The sequence below is a fragment of the Cherax quadricarinatus genome, chromosome 61 (assembly GCF_038502225.1).
Source record: "Cherax quadricarinatus isolate ZL_2023a chromosome 61, ASM3850222v1, whole genome shotgun sequence".
NCBI classification, from domain to species: domain Eukaryota; kingdom Metazoa; phylum Arthropoda; class Malacostraca; order Decapoda; family Parastacidae; genus Cherax; species Cherax quadricarinatus.
The window spans coordinates 6,830,476-6,854,055 of record NC_091352.1 but is presented as its reverse complement, the minus strand read 5'-3'; the positions used below and the strand labels follow the sequence as shown (position 1 = coordinate 6,854,055).

General features: G+C 38.1%; 1 protein-coding gene and 1 long non-coding RNA gene across 3 annotated transcripts; one reads left to right on the top strand and one right to left on the bottom strand.

Annotated features, from left to right (window-relative positions):
- Nucleotides 1-2,364: 2,364 nt before the first annotated feature.
- LOC128699403 (ELMO domain-containing protein 2) lies at nt 2,365-23,412 on the bottom strand. Of its 2 annotated transcripts, none has more exons than XM_070098191.1 (7): nt 23,293-23,412; nt 20,626-20,771; nt 20,213-20,369; nt 18,084-18,249; nt 17,825-17,922; nt 10,142-10,210; nt 2,365-3,480 (listed from the first exon to the last, which is right to left on the bottom strand). In XM_070098191.1, the coding sequence occupies exons 1-7, from the start codon at nt 23,304-23,306 to the stop codon at nt 3,186-3,188; spliced, it is 945 nt and encodes a 314-aa protein (XP_069954292.1). In that variant the 5' UTR covers nt 23,307-23,412; the 3' UTR covers nt 2,365-3,185. The 2 variants fall into 2 exon arrangements, with proteins under 2 accessions (XP_069954292.1, XP_069954293.1); XM_070098192.1 differs by having other exon boundaries at nt 23,236-23,381.
- Nucleotides 10,230-13,317, top strand: LOC138854499 (uncharacterized). Its single transcript, XR_011393698.1, has 2 exons — nt 10,230-10,433; nt 12,650-13,317. It is a non-coding gene; the product is annotated as an uncharacterized lncRNA (long non-coding RNA).
- Nucleotides 23,413-23,580: the final 168 nt, after the last annotated feature.

Genomic DNA, 23,580 nt, shown 5'->3' with positions numbered 1-23,580 from the left:
ATTTTGTATTTTGTAATTAGTTGTAAGTCTCAATAGTATACTGTAAAGGCATCGATAAAGACCAATCAGGAAGAAAATGATCAACGTAGCTACTGTTACACACACACACACACACACACACACACACACACACACACACACACACACACACACACACCACACACACCACACACACCACACACACACACACACACACACACACACACACACACACACACACACACACACACATGCACGCACACGTACGCGCACGTGCGCACGCACAACCTGATGACACTGGAAGACAGGAGAGTTAAGGGGCATATGATAATGACATAAAATACTGAGAGGTATAGACAAGGTGGACAGAGACAGAATGTTCCAGAGATTGGACACAGCAACAAGGGGTCACAGTTGGAAGCTGAAGACTTAGATGAACCATAAGGATGTTAGGAAGTATTTCTTCAATCACAGAGTTGTCAGGAAGTGGAATAGCCTGGGTAGTGATGTACTGGAGGCAGGTTCCATACATAGCTTTAACAAGAGGTATGATAAAGCTCACGAAGTGTGAAGAGTGACCAGTGACCAGGTAGCGGCCAGTTGAAGAGGCAGGGCCAGGAGCTGTGACTCGACCCCCACAACCACAACTAGGTGAGTATGCACGCACACACACATGCGCATACGCACACACACACGCGCATGCGCACACACACAAAGCTTATACAATTACTGCAACACCCTAATTAAACGGATTCTCGATTTACCAGATAAGTCTACGGATGGACAACATCCAGAAACAACAGAGTCCATTAAATTCAGAATTGTCCACTACTACTGCAGTCGATTACATAAATTTTCGGATTTAATGGACAACGTCTGTTAAACCCAAAATTACTGTAATATAATTCTGGAAAAACAATCATCATTTAGATTTAAAAAACTGGCCTTATTGGACACCACATCCTCCCTTCCATATTAACCCATTAAATCAATTGCTCAGTATGTCATGTGTTATCTTCCCAAATTCTAACACTTATAAAAAGATTCCTGGCCTTTCAGTTATCTACTGTTTTCATTATACTTGAATAAACATAATATAAAACAGCTATAAATTATAATCACTTATTGTATGTGACTGAAATCAGTACTCATAACTTTTTTCATATCTCTATACATTTATTAATTTATCAGTTTTATTGTCCCTCTCACTGTTGCTTAATATTACTAATAAAATAAGCAATACTTTTTTTTTGTTAATTAGTAAATGTTCTATTAATTTCCTATCCCATTCATTTTCTTATGTAGATTTGTATGTTAGACTAAACATGAGTGAAATGTATTTGTACACTTTCTCCCCATGTCTGAAGTCTATAAGGGACTTTCCCATTGATACACCTTTCTGGATACTTTCTCTTAATACCAGGAGTTTTAAGACACTTGCCATGGATTCAAACCTCACCTGTTTCATGGTTTGTTTACCTGCTACTCTCAATTCCCACTCCCATTCATGCCTTAAACTTCGTTATCTCTATACAAATGGTTATAACTATGAACATAATTTTTAAAGGGGTAGACTGGTAAGCCAGCAGAAGGCCTCGGTCAGATGACCAAAAGCTCCAATGGTGGGTCATCATCTAAGACCTGCATCAGTAACACAGTAAAAGCATTGGATGATTATGTTCTGTGAACCCAAAAATTTCAAATTTTTGGGACCGACTATCCAATATTTAATTTTCATAAAAATTAAACATGTTACCCTTTCATCTATACCAGCAGCATAGAATAGTTTCACTACTTGTTTTTCTACGCTATCTTGCGTCATGGTCTCTCTTGCGCTCCTATACTCACACTTGTTTGTGCGCTCTCTCTCTCTAGCTCTCTTTCTTTCCTTGGAAACTCTTCTGCAATTACATTTAAAAATATAAAGAGGAAGTGTTACCCAGTAGAGAGCATCCCAGAAAACTTTAGGTTAGTTTTTACCTTACTCAAACAGCATGTCCATCATCAAATGTAGATTTAAGAGTTTAATGGCACTTCATTATCTAAAAATACTATATAAAATATCAAATCCACACACAGACTTAAGCCACATCATAATCTGTAACAAAAATTAATTGGAGAATTCACACCAAGTAGTGCATATGAAAATATGACTTGAGAACACCAGTGTTTATAAATCTACAAAATTGTATTTGTCCATCTGTCTGTAACAATTTATTTATATAATTTTCTTAATATTTTGTTACAGGATCCTTATAAAAATTACAGAAAGATCATGTCACCATTACTGCTCATTATTGTGGAGTCCTATGTACCATTAAAAAAAATTGCTTAAAAAAATAAATTTATGCCCTACAGCACATGGTTATACATGGCATTTATAACAAATGATATTCTTTACTACCGATTAGTTCACATCAGGTGTTAAAACTATGCTCCTCCTTCACTTAACTCCTTTTAAACATAATACTGAAAAAGTGTTCTTAAGCTAAATGATCATTAAATATGAATAAACACATACGATATTTGGTAATAATTGTACTCTGAAGAATAACCCTTTCAAATGACAAACATTTTTTTTTAACATGCAAAGTTAATCAATGTATGACAAAACATCAATACTAAAAGATGTTAATAAGGAAACTTTGATCAGTTCCTAACTCACAGACAGGAACTTTGGAGATGTCACACATTCCAGAATGTAGTATTTTTTATATAAAAATAAATTAAAATCCATTAAATCATATTATTGATAAGAATATCTTAACTTTAATTCTGTCTCGCTCTTCAAGTGGCAGTCTCCTTACACAAAATTATTGATGTACAATACCATACTAATACTTGGTAAGAAAGTTTATAAAATTATTGTATAATTTTTCCCAGCATACTTTATTTATTATTACTTTTTCATATAGAAATATTTATATTCATGTTTTCTACGATTAAATTTATTCAACTGCTGTTAATATTCATTGGGAACCTATTAAAAAAATGTTGATTTTTTTTATAAAAGTTCCTTATAAAATCCCTTGTTCTTATACATACAGTAATTCACTTTCAGTCAACATCCTTATAAGTACCAGGTAACAAGGTCATTTTATTATATATCATTATAGGATACTGTATTCTGATGGAGTAATATTTCTGACTGTCCAAATATTTCTAACAAAATCAATTCTATATATTAGCAATTATACAAGTTTAAATTAAATATTCTCGAGTACAAAGTTACACTTAAAATAGGCTGTAGGATTTTTAAGCTTTTGTTTTACCTGCCTCTCAAACTTGTCTCTAACACGAGAGAATTCCATCATATCCCGAGGTTTCTCTTGGCGCCAGAGTTCATCGAAAGAGAAAAAAAGGTAGCAGTAGAACTGATGGAATGCCCGTACTTCTGGAAACCTCTTAGATGCATTGTAGAAGTGAATCTTTGCATCACCACTTTGAAGAAGGCTATAAGCCATATGGGTGATATTGATGCCAACAATGGCGAAGGAGTACCTGGAAAATTTCAATGCCATAAATTATTAGACGGATAGTCGGAGAGACACAAATACAATGAAAATGTTTTAACACGAGATGTGTCCCATCTAGGTAAAAAAAAAAAAAAAAAAGAAACACGTTTCCTATCATTCATTCCATTCACTCAACAGATGTCTAGCCAGGAGTGTGCAGACATCACAATTTCAATGACCATCCAAACTGTAACAGCGTCACCCCTCATTCAAAGTGCAAACATTGTATTTCCCACCTGCAGGATTCAAGTTCAACTATGATTTCTTTCATTCAATTCACAAGTCTTAAATCTTTAAAAAATTATTTTGAAGCAATTAAATATTGACATAATTTTACCATCACATACGGTATGTTAAATACAACACCAGCTATGGTGTACCATGGTGAATGCTCATTACAGAATCCAATATACTTTCAACTAGAATCACGGTTAACTGACATTTTTCAGTTTTAACCCTTTGAGGGTCGACAGGCCCTCTCCGAAACTCGTTCTCAGGGTCGGCCAAATTTAAAAAAAAAAAAAAATTATTTTCTCTTATGAAAAGATAGAGAATCTTTTCCCGATCATAAAGACACCAAAAGTTTGAAATTTGATAGAAAACTTACGGAATTATGCTCTCGCAAAGTTAGCGGTCTCGGCGATGTTTACGCATCGGCGATTTTGCCCACTTTGAGCCCCATTTTCGGCCAATTTCACTGTACTAGTCGACAAAAAACATGAATATTTCGCTAGAACTCCATTTTTTCTATCGAATGGGTGCAAGAAACCACTCATTTATGAAATTCAACTATCCAGTACAGTGGTCAGAATTTAGCAATTTTGCCAATTTCACACAAATTTCAAAAGATGCCAATTTCCGAATAGGGTCCAGAATAAACAAGAAAGACATTCCTGGCACTAAAATGACATTTCCTCTAGTCATTAGTCACGTCTCAAGGCCCCTCTTATATTCTTTTGCTTTCCAGTTTGAATTTTTATTTTCACAAAAAATATAAGATTTACTGTTATGCAGACTACTGCATTAGTGTAAAAAATGGTATAAATATTATTGGTGCACTTGTGAAAGAATATTAGACTCACCAGTTGATGTGTATTGCACGCTTGGCACGATTTGTTTACTTTTGAAGTTTGGTAAAAATCGAACATTTCTGCTACTTTGAGCTCAATTTCAAGGCACCTTTCTTTGTAAAACCAGTCAAAATCATCTCAATTTCTGTAATATGTCTTCCATTCTATAAAATGAGACCAAGAAAACTAGAATACAACAATAAATACCATACGAAAATACACTGCAAAGTCGCTGATTTATTAAAAAAAAATGGTCAAAGTTTTTTTTTTCTCATTATGCACTGTGTGCTGCAGGATTTTTTTTAGACTGTGCACACTGACCACATAGACCCATTCTTTCATATGAAGGCCTACCAGCTTTCTCCCACTAGATTTGAGGCCGCTAGAATTTATGAGTACTAGTACGTCAAAAACCCCTACGCGTAAGACGTACTAGTATGACGAAAACCCTCAAAGGGTTAAGATACTGTACAAGTCCTAGCTCACTCAAATACCACTTGCATGAATGAATAGTTATCAAGTAATCTGTTTTTGTAGTCACATAAACAAAAGCATAAAAGGGGCTATACTGTACATTTTTTTTTTTTTTAACAAGTTGACCGTCTCCCACCGAGGCAGGGTAACCCAAAAAAGAAAGAAAATCCCCAAAAAGAGAATACTTTCATCATCATTCAACACTTTCACCACACTCACACACAATCACTGTTTTTGCAGAGGTGCTCAGAACACAACAGCTTAGAAGCATATACGTATAAAGATACACAACATATCCCTCCAAACTGCTAATATAACATATAACAAATAAAAAGTTATTAATTGTTTGAAAAATAAATACAGATGACCAGTGTGCAACTATATCATCAATTACTTTCAGCAAAAGCGATTGCTGTATGTTTTGCTGTTGAGAAGAAAGTGTGTGCATGCATGTGTGGAAACAAGCTCTGATCTAGTAAATGTCACTACAGTATTGTAGTGTATTATCACTAGTACAGTAGCTAAATACCAATTCCCATTTCATGACAGCACCACTATTACCAAACTCTGAGTTAGAACAAGGTGTGAAGTGAATTTCACAAGGGGGGAAATTTCCCCAATAAGAGGCCAAATGGAGTTGCAGGGTATTTAGATTTGACCTGAGGAAGGGGACAAGAGGTTTGATTCCACAGATCAAGATACCAATTGCCACACCAAGGGGCTTCCTCTGGAAAATGAAGGAGTGTTGGAGGCTCGATCCTGACTGAGTAGCATGTGTGATAGACATGCACATGCTACCACTTACAGCTAGGCTGTTATAAATAAGAAAAATTTGACACCAAAATAGATATTGTACCCATTTTTGTATGTATATCTAGTGAGGGGATTCAGGGAAACCGGTTATTTTTATATAGCTAGACTTGAGTACTGGAAATGGGAAGTACAATGCCTGCACTTTAACCCTTAAACTGTCCAAACGTAGATCTACGTTTGCACTTCGACCTTGATTTTCCCCATTTGAAAGCATGTAAAAAAAAAAACTTAGATCTATGTTCAGAACCCCCCCGCACGTGGACGTAGATCTACGTTTGGACAGTTTAAGGGTTAAAGGAGGGGTTTGGGATATTGGCAGTTTGGAGGGGTATGTTATATATGCTTCTAAACTGTTGTATCTGGATACCTCTACAAAGACAGTGATTATGTGTGAGTAAGGTGAAAGTGTTGAATGATGATGAAAGTATTTTCTTTTTGGGGATTTTCTCTCTTTTTGGGTCACCCTGTCTTGGTGGGAGATGGCTGACTTGTTGGAAAAAAAAAAATCTAGTAGATAAAAGATTAGATAATGAAAGATTGGACATCAGATTGGAGGGAGAGAGTATGGAGGAGGTGAAAGTATTCAGATTGTGGATGAGTGGAACAAACTCCCGAGTACAGTTATTCAGGTTAAAACGTTGTGTAGTTTTAAAAATAGGTTAGATAAATACACGAGTGGGTGTGGGTGGGTGTGAGTTGGACCTGACTAGCTTGTGCTGCTGGGTCTGGTGCCGTGCTCCTTCCTTGAGTGGAGGTGACCAGACTGGGTGGGTCATTGGGCTAATCTGGGGGGGTCTCATTAGTCTAATCCAAGGGGGGGGACATGCACCTGCTCCACATAGGTCAGTGGGCCTGTTGCAGTGTTCCTTCTTTCTTATGTTCTTATGTTCTTAATTAGGAGTGGACGTGTCAGCAGATGGGTCTATGAAGGATGAGGTGAATCATAGAACTGATGTGCGGAAAAGGCTGAGTGGTGCACTTAGGAGTCTGTGGAGACGAGGTGCGGGATTACCAAAACTATTATCCAGAGGGCTGAGGAGGGGTTGTTGAGGTGGTTCGGACATGTAGAGAGAGTGAAACGAAGTAGAATGACTTCGATAGTGTATAAATCTGTGGTGGAGGGAAGGCGGGGTAGGGGTCGGCCTAAGAAAGGTTGGAAGGAGGGGGTAAAGGAGGTTTTGTGTGTGAGGGGCTTGGACTTCCAGCAAGCATGCATGAGCGTGTTTGATAGGAGTGAATGGAGACAAATGGTTTTTAATACTTGACGTGCTGTTGGAGTGTGAGCACAGTAACATTTATAAAGGGATTCAGGGAAACCGGCAGGCCAGACTTGAGTCCTGGAGATGGGAAGTACAGTGTTTGCACTCTGAAGGAGGGGTGATAATGTTCCAGTTTTATAACTGTAGTGTACGTATGCCTCTGGCAAGACAGTGATGGAGTGAATGATGATGAAAGTTTTTTTTCTCTTCGGGCCACTCTGCCTTGGTGAGAATTGGCTGATGTGTTAATAAAAATAAAAATAATGTACTGTATCTAAAACAGTTTGGGGGGAAATGTTTGCAAATGGTATAAATTTTGAAGCCTTTGTAATTATCAATGAATTGTGTGTCACCTAAAATCTGGAAATGAATTAAGTAATTGCCCAAATGAAACTGGGAAAGTGGTTCAGTCAATAGTAAAAATACAGTACAATTTATATGAATGTTCTTGATTAATGTAAAGGCAGGCCAGAATTCATCTCACAGCACAGGCAGCGAGTTGTAAGCAGTTGTGTGTAGCTTGGAAAGCATCTGAGTTTGGTAATTATATACAACACCCATGAACAGTGGATCCCATAAAATAACTTTGAAATGAAGACCAGAATGCACTCAAGTAGTGGGTCAAATTAAAGTACGTGTATTAATAAAACATTTTCCTACTACTATTAAAGAGGTGAATCAGAGGAAACCATACTTGCTTAGCATGAAGCCAGCTTGAAGGTTATCCTCATGGGCTATGCAGGATTGTGAGCAGTATTCTGCATTAAGCTATTATGCAGAAAGTGAATTTTTATTATTGCATTTATGGGAGAGCATTAAACCAGTAGGGTCATACAGTGCCTGGGAAATATGAGGAAATAAGATTCGATCAAAGGAAGTGGAGGGTAGATTCAATTCTTAGGCATCAAGAGTCTGAAAGTAATTTTTTTTTTTTTTTTCAACAAGTCGGCCGTCTCCCTCCGAGGCAGGGTGACCCAAAAAAAAAAGAAAGAAAATCCCCAAAAAGAAAATACTTTCATCATCATTCAACACTTTCACCACACTCGCACATTATCACTGTTTTTGCAGAGGTGCTCAGAATACAACAGTCTAGAAGCATACACACATAAAGATACACAACATATCCCTCCAAACTGCCAATATCCCAAACCCCTCCTTTAAAGTGCAGGCATTGTACTTCCCATTTCCAGGACTCAAGTCCGACTATATGAAAATAACAGGTTTCCCTGAATCCCTTCACTAAATATTACCCTGCTCACACTTCAACAGATCGTCAGGTCCCAAGTACCATTCGTCTCCATTCACTCCTATCTAACACGCTCACGCACGCTTGCTGGAAGTCCAAGCCCCTTGCCCACAAAACCTCCTTTACCCCCTCTTTCCAACCCTTTCGAGGACGACCCCTACCCCGCCTTCCTTCCCCTATAGATTTATATGCTTTCCATGTCATTCTACTTTGATCCATTCTCTCTAAATGACCAAACCACCTTAACAACCCCTCTTCTGCCCTCTGACTAATACTTTTATTAACTCCACACCTTCTCCTAATTTCCACACTCCGAATTTTCTGCATAATATTTACACCACACATTCCCCTTAAACAGGACATCTCCACTGCCTCCAACCGTCTCCTCGCTGCTGCATTTACCACCCAAGCTTCACACCCATATAAGAGTGTTGGTACTACTATACTTTCATACATTCCCTTCTTTGCCTCCATAGATAACGTTTTTTGACTCCACATATACCTCAACGCACCACTCACCTTTTTTCCCTCATCAATTCTATGATTAACCTCATCCTTCATAAATCCATCCGCCGACACGTCAACTCCCAAGTATCTGAAAACATTCACTTCTTCCATACTCCTCCTCCCCAATCTGATATCCAATTTTTCTTTATCTAAATCATTTGACACGCTCATCACCTTACTCTTTTCTATGTTCACTTTCAACTTTCTACCTTTACACACATTCCCAAACTCATCCACTAACCTTTGCAATTTTTCTTTAGAATCTCCCATAAGCACAGTATCATCAGCAAAAAGTAACTGTGTCAATTCCCATTTTGAATTTGATTCCCCAAAATTTAATCCCACCCCTCTCCCGAACACCCTAGCATTTACTTCCTTTACAACCCCATCTATAAATATATTAAACAACCATGGTGACATTACACATCCCTGTCTAAGACCTACTTTTACCGGGAAGTAGTCTCCCTCTCTTCTACACACCCTAACCTGAGCCTCACTATCCTCATAAAAACTCTTTACAGCATTTATTAACTTACCACCTATTCCATATACTTGCAACATCTGCCACATTGCTCCTCTATCCACTCTATCATATGCCTTTTCTAAATCCATAAATGCAATAAAAACTTCCCTACCTCTATCTAAATACTGTTCACATATATGCTTCAATGTAAACACTTGATCTACACATCCCCTACCCACTCTGAAACATCCTTGCTCATCCGCAATCCTACATTCTGTCTTGCCTCTAATTCTTTCAATTATAACCCTACCGTACACTTTTCCTGGTATACTCAGTAAGCTTATTCCTCTATAATTTTTACACTCTCTTTTGTCCCCTTTCCCTTTATATAAAGGGACTATACATGCTCTCCGCCAATCCCTAGGTACCTTCCCCTCTTTCATACTTTTATTAAACAAAAGTACCAACCACTCCAACACTATATCTCCCCCTGCTTTTAACATTTCTGTCATGATCCCATCAGTTCCAGCTGCTTTACCCCCTTTCATTTTACGTAATGCCTCACGTACCTCCCCCACACTTACATTCTGCTCTTCTTCACTCCTAAAAGATGGTATACCTCCCTGACCAGTGCATGAAATTACTGCCTCTGTTTCTTCCTTAACATTTAAAAGTTCATTTAACATTTAAAAGTAATACAATTTAAAAATAAAAAATAGGCATTCAGTATTCAGAAGGATAAAGCTGATAAAAGAATAAAGTAGATAAAAGTATAGAGAGAAGCATAGCTCTTGTGGCTGATGTCATCTACTCACCCATACTGAGGATGCTGCGAACGTGCTAAAACGTGCCGGGCAGCAGTTGGATACTGTTCTGCAAAAAACCTTCAGGAAAGAAAACATACCACATTAATTTGGGTAATTTTGAAGTTAAGTATATATAACAAACAAGGTCAAGATTTTTTGACCCTTTACAACCACCATGTATTGGGGACATTTAAGTTACTCCAGACAATATATAATCATGGTTATTTCATAAAGAAGCCCAGATAAAAAAGGGAATCAAGATACAGTAATATCTTGCACAGTACGATTTTGAACAGTACAGGTTTTTTTTTTTTGGGGGAATTGACACAGTTACTTTTTGCTGATGATACTGTGCTTATGGGAGATTCTAAAGAAAAATTGCAAAGGTTAGTGGATGAGTTTGAGAATGTGTGTAAAGGTAGAAAGTTGAAAGTGAACATAGAAAAGAGTAAGGTGATGAGGGTATCAAATGATTTAGATAAAGAAAAATTGGATATCAAATTGGGGAGGAGGAGTATGGAAGAAGTGAATGTTTTCAGATACTTGGGAGTTGACGTGTCGGCGGATGGATTTATGAAGGATGAGGTTAATCATAGAATTGATGAGGGAAAAAAGGTGAGTGGTGCGTTGAGGTATATGTGGAGTCAAAAAACGTTATCTATGGAGGCAAAGAAGGGAATGTATGAAAGTATAGTAGTACCAACACTCTTATATGGATGTGAAGCTTGGGTGGTAAATGCAGCAGCGAGGAGACGGTTGGAGGCAGTGGAGATGTCCTGTCTAAGGGCAATGTGTGGTGTAAATATTATGCAGAAAATTCGGAGTGTGGAAATTAGGAGAAGGTGTGGAGTTAACCCTTTGAGGGTTTTCGTCATACTAGTACGTCTTACGCGTAGGGGTTTTTGACGTACTAGTACTCATAAATTCTAGCGGCCTCAAATCTAGTGGGAGAAAGCTGGTAGGCCTTCATATGAAAGAATGGGTCTATGTGGTCAGTGTGCACAGTCTAAAAAAAATCCTGCAGCACACAGTGCATAATGAGAAAAAAAAACTTTTACCATTTTTTTTTAATAAATCAGCGACTTTGCAGTGTATTTTCGTATGGTATTTATTGTTGTATTCTAGTTTTCTTGGTCTCATTTTATAGAATGGAAGACATATTACAGAAATTGAGATGATTTTGACTGGTTTTACAAAGAAAGGTGCCTTGAAATTGAGCTCAAAGTAGCAGAAATGTTCGATTTTTACCAAACTTCAAAAGTAAACAAATCGTGCCAAGCGTGCAATACACGTCAACTGGTGAGTCTAATATTCTTTCACAAGTGCACCAATAATATTTATACCATTTTTTACACTAATGCAGTAGTCTGCATAACAGTAAATCTTATATTTTTTGTGAAAATAAGAATTCAAAGTGGAAAGCAAAAGAATATAAGAGGGGCCTTGAGACATGACTAATGACTAGAGGAAATGTCATTTTAGTGCCAGGAATGTCTTTCTTGTTTATTCTGGACCCTATTCGGAAATTGGCATCTTTTGAAATTTGTGTGAAATTGGCAAAATTGCTAAATTCTGACCACTGTACTGGATAGTTGAATTTCATAAATGAGTGGTTTCTTGCACCCATTCGATAGAAAAAATGGAGTTCTAGCGAAATATTCATGTTTTTTGTCGACTAGTACAGTGAAATTGGCCGAAAATGGGGCTCAAAGTAGGCAAAATCGCCGATGCGTAAACATCGCCGAGACCGCTAACTTTGCGAGAGCATAATTCCGTAAGTTTTCTATCAAATTTCAAACTTTTGGTGTCTTTATGATCGGGAAAAGATTCTCTATCTTTTCATAAGAGAAAATAATTTTTTTTTTTTTTAAATTTGGCCGACCCTGAGAACGAGTTTCGGAGAGGGCCTGTCGACCCTCAAAGGGTTAATAAAAGCATTAGTCAGAGGGCAGAAGAGGGGTTGTTGAGGTGGTTTGGTCATTTAGAGAGAATGGATCAAAGTAGAATGACATGGAAAGCATATAAATCTATAGGGGAAGGAAAGAGGGGTAGGGGTCGTCCTCGAAAGGGTTGGAAAGAGGGGGTAAAGGAGGTTTTGTGGGTGAGGGGCTTGGACTTCCAGCAAGCGTGCATGAGCGTGTTAGATAGGAGTGAATGGAGACGAATGATACTTGGGACCTGACGATCTGTTGGAGTGTGAGCAGGGTAATATTTAGTGAAGGGATTCAGGGAAACCGGTTATTTTCATATAGTCGGACTTGAGTCCTGGAAATGGGAAGTACAATGCCTGCACTTTAAAGGAGGGGTTTGGGATATTGGCAGTTTGGAGGGATATGTTTGTGTATCTCTATACGTATATGCTTCTAAACTGTTATATTCTGAGCACCTCTGCAAAAGCAGTGATAATGTGTGAGTGTGGTGAAAGTGTTGAATGATGATGAAAGTATTTTCTTTTTGGGGATTTTCTTTCTTTTTTTGGGTCACCCTGCCTCGGTGGGAGACGACCGACTTGTTGAGGTTTTGATATCATATGGTTTATAACTTAAGAAATTTAGTAATATAAATTTCATTTCATTGCATTAAGCACTGATACTGGACTAGTGCTATGTGATCATCAGTATCGCTTCAGACTCCAAGCAGTGAGGGTGGAGCATTCTAGTAAACAAATAGTTAATATGAGATGAAAAACTAGAAATTATAAAATATGAAGATGGTACATCGTATGCTAAAATGAATGAAGCATACAAGGAATAAAAATAAAATAAGAAGACATGGAATGGCTACAGTATCTTATATCTCAAAAGCAATTGTTAAAAATCATAGTTCTGAAATAAACATGGAATGTCTCTTAATGTTATGGAATGACGACTGCAGCCAGAAAAGAATGCCATTAAGTCAGATAATGATTCAAGTTAAAGCTACAAGTCTCTATTAAATGTCAAAACAAAAAAAATGGTAATGAAGGGGAAAATTTTTGGCAAGTCATGGCTGGTTTTACCACTTTAAAAAGTGTATGGGACCCCACAGTGTTTGAATTACTGGTCAAAGTGCCAGTGCAGACAGTGAGACGAATGAAAGATTTCCCAATGATCTAAAAATACTGATTGAAGAAAATGGCTACAAAGACGAGCAAATTTTTAATGTAGATGAAATGGGTTTGCTATGGAAGAAGATGCCGTCATGCACTTATTTGGTGGAAAAAGTTATCACAACCAGACGATAAAGTCTCCAGAGATTGTTTAATACTTTTATTTTGTGGATATGCATCTGGAGATTTTAAATTAAAGCCGATGCTGGTGTACAGAACAGAAAATTCAAGGGCTCTTAAATCTTATTCAAAAAATGCTCTTCCCATTTTATGGCAGTCAGATAAGAAAGTCTAGGTAACAAGACAACTGTTTGAAGATTGGTTTGCAAATTATTTTTGCTCTGCAATTCAACATTATTGAAAAGGTAATGACAGATTAAAAAATTTTGTAATTGGACAGTGCACCAGGTCATCCTACTTACTGTCTGACTTGAATGAAAATGTCAGGGTAATTTTACTGCTACCGAACACAACATCATTATTGCAGCCAAAGGATCAGGGTGTCGTTGCTACATTTATGGCCTATTATTTAAGACATACTTTTGCACAATCCATAAAAGTAACAACAGGAGAAAATGCCATAAGTTTAAATGAATTTTGGAAAGGTTACAATATCCAAAATGCAACTGAAAACATAAGTGAATCGTGGCTTGAAGTGCAAGCGACGTGAGAGCTGTTTGGCAATTTCTTTTGTCGCATTGCTCCAATGATTTTGCCGGTTTTGAATCCTATGTTGAAACTGTTTGTGAAGATGTTGTGCAACTTGGGAAAGATCATCTCAGATTAAAAGCTTTGAACTGTGAAAATGTGCATCAATACATTGACTCACATTCTGATGATCTTGATGATGCAATACTTGTGGAAATGGATTAGCAATGTTTATATGAAGAAACAAAGGAAAATCAAGAAGAAAATGCTGCGCCTACGAAAGAATTCACATTGGATGAACTATCAATGTTAACTGCGAAAGCAGAAGATGCTTGTGACTTTATGATGAACGTGAAGACATTCGAGTTAGACAGGCATAACAAAATTATATTCGACTCTATAAACATATGTATACTGATAAAAAGAAAAAACTGTGTAAACTATGATGTTCAACTATTTTTCAAAATAAATTTTTTTTTCTTTATCGTATGTATTGTACAGTATTTACAACTGTAATAAAAATCTTTAGTACTACTATTTTTTGTTTTTATATTTTGTCATTTCTTTATTTGCAAGTGTGTGCAAGAGTTTCGTGTGAATTGATTTGTACTAAGCAAACAGCTAAATATTTTTGCGATCCAAAGCATTTAATCGTATTGCTGGAATGCATTACATTAAAACATTATAATAATACCTTGATCAGTACGGTACTGAAAAGTACAAAATTTTTTGACATTCATTAACTGTACTATGCAAGGTATTGCTGTATAACTGCAATTCTCCAAATTACACAGGATTCTAAGATACAATGTATATAGTGGAGCCCCGACTTACGATGGCCTCAACCTACGATAAAACCGACTTACAATGCTTGTCAGCATGAAAATTTGACCCCAACCTACGTTGAAAAACTCGACTTACATCATTCGTCCTGAATGCAGCCGTCTGGTCCATCTGGCCTGAGCGCCTCAGCTGAGCTAGTGTGACATTGTTTACAAGCCGGGGCAGATGGTTGCACGCATACATTCAATAAATTTTGTATTATTCCAGTGTTTTTAGTGCTTGTAACTGCTAAATAAGCCACCATGTACCCAAAGAAAGCTTCTAGTGCCAACCCTGTGGTAAAAAGGGTGAGAAATATTATCGAAATACTATCATACCACAGTCAGCTGCTGCTGCACCATGGTCAGCTGTACTACTTGAAGATGTGGAAAGTGTTGTTGGTGTGGCTTATCGAGAATACTGAGAAACAATTAACCCCAGAGGGTTAACCACCCAGGATAACCCAAGAAAGTCAGTGTATCATCGAGGACTGTCTAACTTATTTCCATTGGGGTCCTTAATCTTGTCCCCCAAGGATGTGACCCACACCAGTTAACTAACACCCAGGTGAACAGGAAAAAAATGCCTGGAACTAGTGCTCATATGGTGAATTTAAGGCCAGCAAAGGTTGGTGTGAGAGATTTAAGAATTGTAGTGGCATAGTGTGATAAGGCATGTTCTGGAAGAAAATGCCAAGCAGGACCTACATTACTCAGGAGAAAAAGGCACTCCCAGGACACAAACAGCATCTCATCACTCACATTGCACTGCTGGCCTTGCTACTGGCAAGTCACAGTCGCTCCTCAAGTAGTGTCCCTGTGATCCCCGTTGGGGAGGGGAACCTCTACCTCGCCGATTACCCACCTCAAGAGCTCAAGATGAGTTGCTCCAACAGAGTCAAGATTAAACCTTCCAGCGGTTTGATCAACGACTCCACCAAGCTTGCCCTTGCAGTGGCTGTCAAGGGCTTGAACATCAAGGTCAACACGATCCTTTCTCTTCAAGAATCCTTCATTATCGTCTGCGAGGACGATGTGGAGGCCGAGAAACTACTGACTGCATCTGCCCTGACTACACTAGAAGAACGTGGCTACAGAATCATGTCCTCTCCAGCCTTAAGGGATAAGAGGACTGTCTTTCTGAAGTGCCTGGACAAACTGATTACATCTCAGACCATCGAAGACCTCAAACAATCTGTCGAAGACCAGAACCCATGGGCCACCGTGGAAAACATTAACAAGATTCCCACAGCCTCTTCAATGCTCAAGATCACCTTTACTGGCGTCACAATGGCTTCCCAAGCTATGGCTGAGGGACTAGCCATCTACTATTACTTCATCAGCGCTTGCCACATTGAAGCTGAACGTTACCACCACGTCACTCAATGCTGGACCTGTTTTTCTTACCTCCACTCATCAAAAGACTGCCCCTCAAAAGACAAGAAATTCTGTTCCACCTGTGGTAATGAGGGCCACGACTCCAGGACATGCTCTTCCACTGCTACTCTCAAGTGTCTAAACTGCAAGAATAACCACCACACTCTCGCAGCTAAATGTCCCACCCGTCGTGAAATCATCAAAAAGAACATAGAAGCAGATCAGAAGAAGTCTCCATCCAGATCACCCACGTTTGCTGCTATCGCCAAACTGCAGGCTGACACCACCAAACTCCTGAAATCAGCCCAGCACTCCACCACCACTATCTCCACACCAGCATGTGACTCAACAAAAATACAGTACTGCCTACTGTTTGCTCACATGCACAACATGACAGCACCAGGCTCCTTCAACACTACCATCAATGAACTTTTCAGACTAAATAACATGCTGGCATTCACCTTCCCAGACTCTCCACCTTCTGCTGACATAATCAAGCTCACCCAAGCATCAGGAAATATTACCACTCCAATAACCACAACAAAAGACACAATGCAAGATACAACAAACATAACAACAACAACAACTCCACCATAGCCACTGACCAATCAGCAGCCTCACCTGATCTACCCGAGACCGCCACCACCTCTGCCGACCTACACCTCGCATCTCCATCTCAGTCACCAATGGCAAAAAAAGCTAAAATACTTCCACCTGTGAGTCGTCTACAAGAAACTCCACATCCACTAGAAACAACAGGAGCAGACCTGAACCTCAGACCCACAGCACCTATCGCCCTGTACACATGCATACCAGACTGCTGCATCCTGCATGCAGGCCAAGCTATATACAGCATACGAGATGGCCACGTCAAGTACACTGTTGCACCAGGAACTGACCTACAGACCACCAACGCCTTACTAGAAGACCTAGGCAACGACAAACAGCACAGGGTAAAACTTGTCCTGCTCTAAAAATCAGCATATAAAAAAATCACAAACGGCTCCAACACTACATGGTATGATCACACAAGAAGTCACGTCATCACTAGCTGCCGCCTCTAGCCCGCCTCTCGCCTCGCGCCAGTCTCCACCAATCACAAGCCAGTCAACACCACGCGCTGATGAGATGCACACAGCAGTGCTCCCGAGTCATCAATCAAGCCTGCTCGCATATCCTGACTCGCAAGCTCCTTCCTGCAGACTCCTTCACATTCAGCTCTGCTGCTGGGTCAAGCCCTGGCTCTTTCTCTAAGACTAAGGACACTCCTCTCAAGATCTAGTCTTCGTCTGTCCAGTCTTCCCTGCTCACCCCTCGGGGTCTTACCTAGAATATCTTATCATCACTCACCACCACATCTTCAATAAAGGTGTCATTTATTCTTCATTAACTACACTAGTACATGCACAATATATATTGTGCATGTATCCTTCTTGTTGTGTGTAGGAAAATGTATATTTCATGTGGTAAAATTTTTTTTTCATACTTTTGGGTGTCTTGAACGGATTAATTTGATTTCCATTATTTCTTATGGGGAAAATTAATTCGACTTATGATAATTTCATCTTACGATGTGCTCTCTTGAACGGATTAATATCGTAAGTCGGGGGTCCACTGTATTTCAACCAAAACTGAAAAATATTAATCAGGTGTATTAATATCACTGTCATCAGAGCAAGATTACAATTCTAAGCCTTTCTACAAATATGCTCATACACAGGGTTATGTTAATACTGTTGGTCTATTTCCAGAACTCACAGCAAATTTTCTAAACCAAGGATCCCCATGCCACGAAAGTCAGTCTGTGGGTCATCACCTTGAAAACCAATGATTTGCCACTGCTTCGTTATCCTTGTCTGTAAGGAAAACAAACCCAAAAATAAACAAATAAAATTGTCTAACAAATGATTTGTCACATGTAAAATTTAACATATGTAATATATAGAAGAAAGTAAAACAAAACAAAAATGATACTGCATACTGAAACTACTACTATACAATATATAAAATAGCTAACCTCAAGTATGACTCCTGGCATTAAGGCAGCCCAAAGCCTTTGCAACTTCTCCTCGTGGCTTGGAATTGTCGAGTCAAACATCTCTCTGCGTATAATTTCTATTTCAGCAGTTAACTGTCGATAGCCCCAGATTTGAGTTAGGCATTCCCCTAAGATGTCTGTGAATCTGTGAAGATTACCTAGAATAATATCTTGGGAAACAGCAATTCCATGTGCTAACATACTGTATACAGTATTATTATTACCACATCAACCATTTATAAATAAATAAATGAAATAAATAAATAAGCAATATTCTGTATACAGCCTCTCCTCACTTATCGATTGAGTTTGTTCCTGAGACCACATCGTTAAACAAATTCGTCACTAGGTGAGAAGCATACTATAATTATAGTGAGTTTGTGTCAGCCATCTTGGATATTGTTTTACTGTCACTTTTGTGCCATTTATAACATTTCTGGTTTAGTTTTAAATGTTTATACAGTAGTGTGCTTTATACTGAAATAAACAGAATATAGGAAATCAGTTTTAATATACATTACTTAGGTATGAATACTGGTCAGAGCCCATCGTAAGTCCAAGGCATCGGTAAACGAGTGCATCGTTAAGTGAGGAGAGGCTGTATTATTATAATAAAAAAGAAGCGTTAAACCTACAAGGGTCATACAGCAATATTCTGTATACTATTATTATTATAATGAAAAAGAAATGCTAAACCTACAAGGGTCATACAGCAATATTCTGTATATTATTGCTATTATAATCAAAAAGAAGTGCTAAACCTACAAGGGTCATACAGCAATAGTCTGTACAGCTATTATTTATTTTATTTTCACGATAAAACACTAAACCCATGTGGGTCATTCACCGCAAGACGTGGTGGAGGCTTGATCCTCCATCTGAATAACTTTTTTTTTTATTATAAATAAGTTGATTCCTACCCAGGCAAGGCAACTAAAAAAAAAAAAGTCACTATTACTTATTCCTTAGCTGGTTTTTTTTTTCAGAAATACATGTGTACTGCAATTCATATGATTCACTAAACTGCAATATTCCCATCCATTATTTGGTGTAGGCACTGGCTGGATTGCTTATATATTGGGGCCTCCCTTATATACTCAGTGTTGGGAGGGTTGTCTTTCAGAAATTTCATTACAAGTCACTTTGTTATATCACATTACCAGATGGGTAGTAACAGCATTTAATGTATTTATGATTTAAATATTTACAGGACATGAAAAATGCCGACATTATGTGTTTACACTGCACATATGATATATATACGTATATACTGTATACAGTATGTAATTCTTCTTAAAAGACATGGCAGTGATACATTTAATTTTGATATCCTTAAAACTACTGTATTTTGCAGCTTATAAGAAGTGGTTATGAGACTTGTCTTAGTTTCAATGGCTCGGCATCGGACGTAACTGGGAGAGCTACAGCTCACCCCACGCCCCAAACTTATAGCTCCCATCACTGACCTTCAGTTTATAGAACACAGGGTGGTTTTTGGAGACATTTTATTGAAAAAAAAAAAAAAGTGTCTAATAAGCAGCGAAATACGTTTACTATTTCTTTGTGATGAAAAATATGAAAGTGTACATTTGAACTGTCTTCCTGAACAAACTCTTAGTTACAGATCAAGGGAAATTATAAATTTACAAACTACTATTTAACCCTTAAACTGTCCAAACATAGATCTACATTTTTTTGACATTTGAAAGTATGTAAACAATGTAATCTTATTTTTTTTTACATTTGAAAGCGTGTAAAAAAAACTTTGATCTACTTTTTATTTTTTGTTATATTTGAAAATCTGTAAAAAAACCGTAGATCTACTTTTGGAGTACTACGCATGTGAACGTTTAAGGGTTAACATCAGTAGTCATTGTTATACATGTACATGATATATGATATGATATGCAATAGTAATCATTTCTTAAAAAATAAGAGATGTATGTGAATGCATGTGACAATTTTAACTGAATGTTTAAACTCGTTTCCTCTCATTGGTTCTCCCTATTTCAGTGGGAGGTAACTGGTGTATTTAAAATTAATAATAATAACATAGACTATAAAGGAATAAAACACTAAATGCAAATAAAGCTACACTAGCCCATTACCTTTTGTGAATCTTTGTGTTGATCATTTTGATCCTGACAATAGCAAATACAGCATAGTAGATGAGGTCACGCTTCAGGGTGCATTCTTGGCATTTGCTGTCCATATATTTGACACACTTTTGGATCTCTGGAGTGCGACTGTGCTTGAGCGAGAATTCTGAAACATACCTCCTCAATGATTTACTGTAGTTGAAGGTCCTTGTATGCACAGTATCTGTCAAGGTATGCTAATTATGCTTAACACCTGGAGAAACCTCTTAAATACAGGTGGTAAGAAATGGAGGCCAGGTTACAAACATAAAACACTTCTTGGAAAATTAGTTTCACTAATAGCAAATTATACTTTGTTAAAAATATAATGTATATCCTGCAGAGTACATGTATATGTAAAGAAAATATTCATTTTCACCCACCAACACCACAAGTCCTTTGAGCTCCTTTGTATTCGCCATAGCATATACGTTGTAGCTCACACAATCTGGTGGTACGTCTTAGTACCCACTTGATCAGTGGACGCATCCACCAATACAACGTGCTCCATATAATGCCAAACATCCTTCTGTTAATACAAATAAAGCAAGGTGAGTAAAATTAATCCATTCATCTACAGTAGGCATCACAAATATGCATGTGCATAAGTACGCCCTTAGGAGACTATTTGCTGACTGTCTCGAGAAGTGTAGGGAAACTTTTATATGCAAGACAATGCCCCTTGCCATACTGCCAAAAAACACAAGTGGCTGGATAAATATTTAGATCGTGAAATTTTGATCTTTAATGACTGGCCTGGTAACTTACAGGACTTTGATCCAAACAGAGAACATTTTCAACCTTATTAAGCATAAGCTTTGTGGCATGGATGTGCCCACTATCCCCAAACTCTTGAGTGCCATTAAGCACATGCAGGAGGGGTATCAACTCTTCTATCTTCCATACTTGAGCCTTATCACTGCCTAGGACACATAAGTTATGTGAGTAACCCATACATATTTCAGTATTTTATGTTTAAAACAATGATTTATAGGGAGTGTTCTCATTATCTGCATGATGACTTTATGAAAGTGTATACATATGATGCCTACCACACTGTATATCCACACTTAAGTAAAGCAATGTTACCTTCTTTTCCTCTCCAAAATGGAATAAGTTGCAAATCAATGCCTCATCAGCATGACCTCAAAATTAGACAAATTATTGGAATCAATAATAATGGATGCACTACAAATTTAGCTTGACAAAAGTAATTCCAATACATCAAAGTCTGAACATGGCTTTTGACAGTTTTTCTAGAAAGGCATAAAAAAAAAAGTGGTAGCATACAGTATTGGAAAACATTCTGTCCTGGATTGAGGCAAGGCTGGTATACTGGCCCATGCTAAAAGTAGTAGTCAGGGTTACTATGTAACGGTGGGATTTACTGTTTTTAAGGAGGACTCGTGTTAATACCTCAGAGATGACGAAGTTGCCTTTCTTCTTTTTAATAATGCCTGAAATAGAGATTTGTGATGATCAAGGCATTTTTGCCTGTGAAAATTTGGTGCTTTAATCACTAGGCACATGTTGCTGAATCTAATCAAATGGTTGGTAGTCAGGTGTTGAACACATGCACTGTTCAAGTCGTTGCTTCTGCATGCAGTGATGTGTTCACTCGGATGTTTCTAAGCTTCGTGCTGCTTCAACAACAGCTACCTTGTCACAGCCTCTACAAGGAATTATGTAAACCTGTGCATTGACTGGTTCAAGTTGTTCCACTTTGGAGAGGCTCAAGGCAACTTGGCTGTTGGGAAGGAATATAACTTTGTTTACAGTGGTGTTAGTGCATGGAGAATTGATTTAAAGAGCTCTTTTCTTACAGTATGACAAAAAGAAAGGAAAATGTAGCTCAGTGAAAGTTTGGTGTATGTATGCACATTCCTCATAAAGAGACCCCAGGGCTGAAAACTCGGCATAAAAGTTGGTGATGATGCCTTGTGTGGTCTTAGTATCTTGACTGGAATAGAAGTGCTAATCCAAAATCATTATTGTTTGTAGGCTTCCTGAAGACCTGGAATTTTAGGGTGTTACCTACTTTGTGGGTGAGGACGTCAAGGACCAGTAATTTGTCACTGGACTCTTCAAGTGTGAACTGGATGGCTGATTCAACTGCACTGAGCCTTTTCTGTAGATTTTGCATATCAGAATGTTTGGGAATGATTATGAGGATGTCATACAAATATCTTAACCATATGATGATGGTGGCTAAGCATTCAGTTTCTAAGTGCTCCAAGTACAAGTATGCCAAATTGGTGCTGATGGAAGCCCATACACATGCCATATGTTTGTCTGTAGAGCCTGTTGTCGAGAGAGAAACAGTTAAAGTTAACGCAGAGTTGAATCTTGTTGATTAAATCCCTAGGGAGCACTCGAAGATTAAGGTCCATGGTGGGGAACCTTTGTGGACAGGTTATTTAAACTACTGTTCTTAGTTTCTTGTTATGGACAGAGATACCTCTAATATGACTTCTATTACCACACTACTCTACAACACTGATCCTCCACCAACCACCTGACGAGATTCAATGATGTCCACGTAGTGAATCCCAAACCAAGTCCTTCCAGGCAAACTGCCTTTAATCTCTATTAAACAGAATAAAGGCACAAGTCCTTAAAACATTAACCTCCACTATTACATAGCAAAGAAGAATTGCCTCTACTACTACCATTAGCATGGGCCAGTAGGCCTACTGTTGTGTATAGGCCTACTGTAGTGCTTACGTTCTTTCACATAACTTAACGTATATATAACTCGTGTCCTTGATTGTATAGGTTGTATAAATCACGTTTTATACAACCCCCTCAAGGGAGGTTCCTTGACGCTGATGAGGGGCTCTTGATCTAGGGAATTGAATATGTGCTCCAGTTCCCTGAATTAAGTCTGAATACCTTCCATCCCCCCTCCACAGGCGCTGTATAATCCCTACGGGTTTAGCGCTCCCCATTATTATAATAATACAACCACCTTAGAGCCTTAAGAGTAAACTGACCTGTGTATTTAAGCTAAAGCTTAAATTTTTTTAACATAACTGTCTGCCAATACGTACAGTGAAATCTTCATTGTAGAAGAGGAAGGTTTAATAGAAGAGAGAGGAGGGAGGCTAAGCAGGGTAATAATAATAATAAGAGTGGTGGTAGTGAGAGGTGTCAGCCACCACCACCACTGCCGGAAGTGACGTCAACTATCATAACAAACAACCATCTCATCAACATCAGTTTTTAACCTAAATAAATGTATTTACTGCCTTTCTTGAACTGAAAAGTACTCATAATATTCAAACAAATGCTAGAACTTTCGTACCTTTCATAACTTCACCATTTTTATCAGGTTTTAT

Excerpts from the sequence above, each read along its gene's own strand:
- LOC128699403 (XM_070098191.1), bottom strand. Across the intron at positions 20,370-20,625 it reads TCAAAGGACTTGTGGTGTTG|AATTCTCGCTCAAGCACAGT; the intron begins GTGGGTGAAAAT and ends GGTATGTTTCAG. Across the intron at positions 10,211-17,824 it reads CTTGGTTTAGAAAATTTGCT|GTTTTTTGCAGAACAGTATC; the intron begins GTGAGTTCTGGA and ends TCTTTCCTGAAG.